Source organism: Diachasmimorpha longicaudata, chromosome 12 (assembly GCF_034640455.1).
Source record: "Diachasmimorpha longicaudata isolate KC_UGA_2023 chromosome 12, iyDiaLong2, whole genome shotgun sequence".
Classification (NCBI taxonomy): Eukaryota; Metazoa; Arthropoda; class Insecta; order Hymenoptera; family Braconidae; genus Diachasmimorpha; species Diachasmimorpha longicaudata.
Window position 1 is genome coordinate 6,959,434 of NC_087236.1, and position 7,293 is coordinate 6,966,726.

The following is a 7,293-nucleotide window of genomic DNA, read 5'->3' on the forward strand; positions in this document are numbered from 1 at the left end:
AACGTATTTTTAAAAAGGTGTCCGAAAATTTATTGCACTTGAAGATAAAAATTGTTGCAATGGAAAATCACAAACCCAAAAAAGTATAAAGAGGATATTGTATATCCTTCTTTGGTAGCTTTCTCACTCTCTTGGTAAAATCCAAATGACACTCGAGGCAGGCCTATCTTGTCAATCAGTCTGCAATAGAAATTATATTTATATCATTCAAACTCGTTGCCTCGCCATAAAAATTACATCATCGCCTGTAGGCCCTGTAGTACACTACTTCCACCATTTGGTGGCGTCCAACGGACCAAACCGACCGACGAGCAAAGTTAAAGGCAAAGTCAAGTTTCTCCACTCCCCACTTTACCAGTCGACTCGACTCTCGGCTTCAATGGCACGTCTGTGCTTGAGTCTTGCGTGATACTGCTGTGTGTAATAGTGTACGACGCATTTAGCAGTTACTCCAAAACCAAACATAATCGTTTTATTTTCAATCCCGTTTCAATTTTCGCTTTAAAAGAAAAGCTAAACGAATAGAACACGCGCATTGAACTCTGCTTCAAAACCAGTGGTCAAGATGGCTGAACGCGCTGACACACCGGCTTCCGGCTCATCTGAAACCTCCACAAATCCCCAGAACGAGTCGTTCGTAACGAATTTTATTGCCGAAATTATTAAAAGTCCGATTAACTTAATTCTCGTTGGCGTGATAGCATTTTTGGTTTACAAAATATTGAAGAGCAAAACGAAGGATGAATCACCGCCAATGGAGTACAAAGAATTACCCAGGATCAGGCGTGATTTTACTGTTGAAGAGCTGAAAACATATGATGGTAAGGGAACTGATGGTAGGATCCTTGTTGCTGTTAATGGAAGCGTCTATGATGTAACAAAAGGCAGAAGATTTTATGGACCAGGTGAGTTTTTGCTATAACATATTGTAGTTCATTTTTATAAGATATGTCCGAGTGAAGTTTTCTTTTCATATCACTTCGCACATTCAAGTTATCTCATCTGTTGGAACTGTGATAACGTCGTAATTGGCAAAGTTGTATTTACACTTTTGGTAGTGATAACAAAAGCTCTTCCAGCTTTTTCATAATCAATCAAATCGGATGATTTTTAACTTATGACTGTTGTTGTCCAATCGGTGGATATATGCTTGGTCATACAATTGGTATGAATTAGTTAGGTAGAATCATCCGCGTCACAAGAAGACCTTGTTGATCGATGGATGATCAAACGGGGCGTTCAAGTTTTTTTAAATCAGGTTGGGTGTGCTTTCGGGAAATTCTTACTGGTTTTATACAGCAATTTCAGGGTGAAAGCTTTGAATTTATTTTAAAATGGGAAAACCTCGTTTTTTAGAACGGAAACTTATGATTGTTCGATAGAAATAGATAGTCATGTCTGCAACATACTTGATGACTTATTAAGAATTCTGTTAGTTTTTTCACAGGACAATTTATCGTCAACGATGATATCATCGGTATGCCTTGTGCTTCGAAGCATAAAAATAATCATGTAGGCATGGAATTGTAACAAATGGTCCCATCTCCTCTTTTATTCTACCACTTTTATTTCACTCGTAATGATCACAAATAAATTATCGAGAGGGAAGTGGGGTATACGAAAGTATTGCATCACAGTCGTAATGTCTCGTATATATAAGATTACAATTTACGAAGTAACCAAAGTTCAGTACTTAGGCACTTGTCAATAATGAATTTGGGTTGTGCACTTATCGTATTGTACATTATCCTGGAAATTTGCGAATAGCCGTATACATAAAGCGATATTGTTGAATTTTTCAAGTGTCAATTAATTAACATTATGGTCAGACCGTTAATTACTTTTACAAGATCGTTTCTCATATTTTTTTTTCTCCAATCTAAATATTAAAAACTTGTCGTCAAGACAAGAGATTCCTGATGATTGCATTATGTACAGATGGACCTTACGCAGCCTTCGGTGGACGTGATGCCAGCAGAGGACTTGCAACATTTTCAGTTGTACCGGGTAAAGATGAATACGATGATTTGAGTGACCTCAACACGACGGAAATGAATTCAATCCTCGAGTGGGAAGAGCAGTTCAAGGGTAAAATCTTCAGTTTAAAACTTGATTCTCCTCTTTTCAAGCAGTAAAACTACTTTGGAAAAGAAATATGCAGAGTCATTGGATTCGAATGTCGCAATTAACTCTCGATAACGAACTTACGTAACAAACTCGATTTTACGATTAACAAAAAGCAGGTTTAAGAAATACTGGAGAGCATATAACAATCATATTCTCGTACATTCTGACAAAAAAAAATTATAGTAAACCATCCTAATTGCATATTTATGGGATCAAAGATCATACCTGAATGCTCAAGGTAGCATTCTAAAATTTGAAATTCAAACAATTTGGTATGTACTCTTCACTACCTCGAATTTACTACAACAGCTTTCTTATCAGTAACGGAACCCTTGCCTCGACTTCAGGCATGGAGTCTTCACCAAAGGCTTAGGAAAAGAGTTTGAATATTATTTAGATATTGAGCCGAAACGAAGGTCCTGTGCCTATGTCCATTTTCATAACTATGTTTTTTAAAATAATTATTATTCACATGGAGCTTAATAGAGTTTTGTAAGAAATGATTATCCTTTGAATAATATTTCAGGCTGAGGAGGTTACTGTAAAATTGTCCATGGGTACTGGTTAACTAACATATTCTCTATTTTTCAGAGCGCTATCATTACGTAGGAAAACTCTTGAAACCAGGTGAAACACCGACAAATTACTCTGACGAAGAGGATGAGGGTAGTCAGCAAGAGTCCGAGATGAAGTCTAAGGATGATTGACCGCATCAAGGGGCATTGACCAAATTATTCCCACTGAACACTCAGCGCACATCACTGTTGAAAACTTCTCCAACTTTGACATTCGCTATTAAACTTTTTAATATTCTGTTATGGTTATTGTGTGTCTGACATCAGCAGACATGTTTAAAATCATGCCAAGAATACATAACAATAAGACAAAGGAATGAGGGAAAAATTATTAAGACTGTTTGTATGATTCGTTAGAGACTTGAGTTGGGTGACTCTACATGTTTATCGGGAACACTTTTTAAATACGTGGAAAATGATTTTTATATATGTACAGATAATGTTTTTCTACTATGATCATATGAAACAGAAACACTCAGGTTTTGTTTGTACTTTGAATATAGTAGAGGTGTGGTCAAACATAAAAGTTAAAAACAGGTACATTTTATTGAATATTCAATTTACTAGACAACGCGTGAATCGAAGGAAAAGTACCAAAGTTCCTTTTCTGTTGAAAAATTTAATTATTGAAAAAAAAAAAATATCTGACATTTTCTCTTAAACACATTCGTCCTCCCAATATAAATGCATAATAGAAAATGTCAATATTTATCATGTTATGGAGTACCACTTGACTAGTGGATGGATAGAAATATTTTATCTGTTATAATTTCATTGGATCATAATAATGGTTCATGATTTCTCCTCTGGTCTTTCATTGCCCTTGTTATTACCGCAATTTCAAATTTCATTGATTTACAATTTTAAAAAAATGGCAAAATCAGTTAAATGATACGTAGAATGCCTTAATTGTTGAATTAATTTCTTTCATTGTTGCACATTTTGAAAACAATATAAACTACTAGCCCCAGTATGAGGAATATTATACGTTGATAATGAATATTTTATAATCATGCCAATATTTCGTATGAAAAATTTTCGATAAGATCTCCCCTATCAATTATACTGATATTTATAATGGAATATCACCATATGAGAATTTCAAGATGAGGATATCAGTTTCAATGGTATGTTAGTAATGGCAATGAAATTGTAAAAGCTATGTCTCTTCGAATTCCCATGAAAATGTACATTTCCAGAGTTTTAAATAATTCTTGGAGGACTTTTAAAGAACCCCAATCTATCTTTTTTTAATTTTTACATTCAATCAAACAACAATAAATTATAATAACTTTTATATTCTGGTTTCTTTCGTTGAATTTGTGGATTTTTTAATGGGTCCAAGCTCTTGGATATTTTTTTCTTCATTTTTTAAAAAATACTCTCATGACCGAAGCTTCTAACATTTGAATAAATTTTCCAAAACATCTCTTGCCATTCTTCGTCAATCCAACTATACAATAATAAAGGAAACCACGAAAAAATTATGGAGTAATCAACCGTAAAATACTGATGCCAGTTTCAGAGGAATTACACTTGAACAATTCTATGGATGGATTAATGAGGTAGAAATATGGCGATTCCGTAATTCTTTAAAAAAAAATTATTTGACGCGCAAGTCTGAAAATGGTGGGGTTCGAAGGAGGGAAAGCCGATCGATCAACTTTTATCCTTGGGCCAGGCGTGTCGGAGGGAGTTTCGCGGGGGCTTTAGGGTAATCCAATGTGGGGTGAAATAAGAGTAGAGGAAATTTCAGAACGGGGCAATGAGCCACCAAAATTAACCTCCGTTTTACTTCACACATTTTATTTTCTAGTTGCACAATGTAATTTTCAAAAGTGCAAAGCATTAATATGTACAGTTCCAATATTCACTTGATCTTTTGTTCACTCAGTTATTCTAAGTGAGTGAAGGTACATTGAATTTTTTTTTCTGTTAATATTTTTCATTTAAATTTCTATTAGGTTTATTTTTTATCGCAAATTTCTGCCTACGCGCGATGGCATGTTGAGGCTAATTTTTCACGTAATTAGATCAAACTGATGTTGGCGTTGGGTGGTGAAAACTTCACACCAATAATCACTCTAATCGAGCTAAAAATTTCCCTCAACTTTGGATATTTAACGCGACCCCATTAATCTGCATTTTGTCTAGCGCTCGCGCACAAATCGTCCATAAAGACATGACGTCGCAGTAATCTCGCATTATCGTAACCCCTTAATGAATTCATTAAAATATACTTCAACTATTTACGTTTTGATAGAAGTCCAATGCTTCAATATCCCTTAATTATCGTTCTTCCATTTGCCCGGGCTCAATGAAAAATTCTCGATTTATCATCCTTTCGCAATCATTCATGGAATAAATCTATTTAATTCGACGCAACTGTTAAAGCCAATATAAATACAATTAAGTTTAGAAAAATAACAAATTTCACTACTTCTTCTCCGAATTTTCATAGAAAAAGTGCAAATTCCCCATGAACAATTCGAAATAATGCCCATGATCTCCGGAATTCCACAACAATCTATACCGATCTCAACAATGCCTTCAGTCGATAATACAAATTCCCACCCACTCCAGGGAAAAGAAAAAAAAATTCCCCAGCCGGAAAAGTCTCAGCAATATATCCCTGAATAGAATTTTTCATCTTAACGATTGGAAAAAAAAAATGAATTTCCAACTGCAAGCGTCTAAACTTCTGAATGAATTGCCCAACGTGTGCGTGCAATGACGCTGAGACGTTATGGCGCTACCAGAGTCCATTTCACTCACAATCAACGGAGAACCCACACATTCCCCCCTCCCCCACCCATCTCGCGTTCAAACAAATACTATATGGCAAACGTATATCGCTATGATAAAACTTTTATCCGAGGGTGAGAAATACTCATTTCTCTGTTTTACGATGAATAATCCCTGGCTCCTCCCACCCACCTCACCCTTTCGGAATTCTCTATCACCATTAGACCACAAAGAGCCGCTGTCACCGAGTCGTGCCGTAGAGTGGCTGCTGCCACGCCGTCAAACTCGATTTCAGGGATTTCATGGCAATGCCAATGCGTGATTTTTTTCACACTTCCGAGTATGATAATAAAATAAGGGACGATTTCTATCCATTAGGTGATTTGAGAGGGCCTCGCACCGCCAGCTCTCCTACTGTAAAGATCCCTTCCCCGCTACCATGTGACACATTGCAGTATAGTAAACACATGGTGGAACTGAAAGATTTTCCTCCCTCCATCCAGCATTATTCGTGCATGTGTATATCAATAGCGGTATAAGCATGTGTAGGCATCTCTTGGGTTATGTCGCGTGCCGTTCGCACCTCTACCAGTACTGGAGATCAACCTGGCGCGTGGCATTCCTCCCACCTCAGTTCAGAGCCGATGCATCCCTATCTCTCATACTCTTATTTCATTTTCAAGAGTAAGCCTCCATATTAACAGCCGGAATTTCATTTCATTTTTTTTTTCAGGCTTGCTGGAAGTGCTTTGGGAACATTGTCGAGTGTATGTGGAACACCTGACAATGAGCCCTAGAATTTATGCTATTTGACCTATATCGGAGCGTGACCTTGGGAGGTCATTCCCTCGTATTTAACCTCATGGAGTATGCTTGTACGTTGGATCGTTTAGGATGTGCATTTGATGATTGCAGGTATGTATATATGTACCTGTCATTTTAACATACTGTACAGTGATTTTTCAGCCATCTCGCGTCAGGACACTGCACTCACTTGTACTGCCATTCATCCAATTTGAACAAAAGATAGGACAAAAACGTGATTGTTGTTATGCTGTATGTAGATGAATATAATATATGTATATAAACACCTTGCAACTGGTACAATATATACATTTCTTTGCTGTTATTCGGGATAGATAGGACCATGAGGAAGGCTGTACAATTCATTCACTAACAATGACTTTAACTAAATTGTAAATGTTTTTTAAGAGCTAGTAATATTTGTTTGTAAACAAAAAAGAAATTTAGTAGAGAATAAAGTGGGAAGCAAACGAGGACATGCACACCTGATGTTGATTTGGAATTACTTATGGTGCTTATTTATTAAAAGTGGAAAATAATGAGAAATTTTTATTTGTAAAAAAAAATCAGAGCTAGTGTTTAAAAAGTCGTAATTACTGAACTGAGCCGTCGACGAGATTTAAAAAAAAGAACTTGGCTCTCCCCTATTTGTAATGTAAATGTTTCTAAGAAATTCCAACAATCACATTATCGATTAACAATAAATGCCCGCTGAACAGCTCCACCACCTATCAAAAATAAATGTTAATAAATCCTTAGAGTGTCACTAATAATCCAACAAATCCTTCGCCGAGTATGTACATGCAGAAATATACATAAAATCAGAGTATAGGACAATGACCGTGACTTTGTTTTGATAATCTGTAGTCCCGGTCGCCGTGATTATAGTATTAGTCAAATACTCCGTGCCAGTAGTCACAGCGTTCGTGGCCTCACGGTCCAACCACCCAATAGATTCCCCCTCTCCCGACCCGAACACCTGATCACGTGGCACAGTTGACCAATGAGATGCAGCGACTATAGTGCCGTCCATCCAATGGTG

At 36.6% G+C, this 7,293-nt stretch overlaps 1 protein-coding gene across 1 annotated transcript; it reads left to right on the forward strand.

The window, feature by feature from the left end:
* Window positions 1-369: 369 nt before the first annotated feature.
* On the forward strand, window positions 370-3,999 carry LOC135168030 (membrane-associated progesterone receptor component 1). Its single transcript, XM_064131859.1, has 3 exons — window positions 370-905; window positions 1,939-2,088; window positions 2,719-3,999. The coding sequence occupies exons 1-3, from the start codon at window positions 566-568 to the stop codon at window positions 2,832-2,834; spliced, it is 606 nt and encodes a 201-aa protein (XP_063987929.1). The 5' UTR covers window positions 370-565; the 3' UTR covers window positions 2,835-3,999.
* Window positions 4,000-7,293: the final 3,294 nt, after the last annotated feature.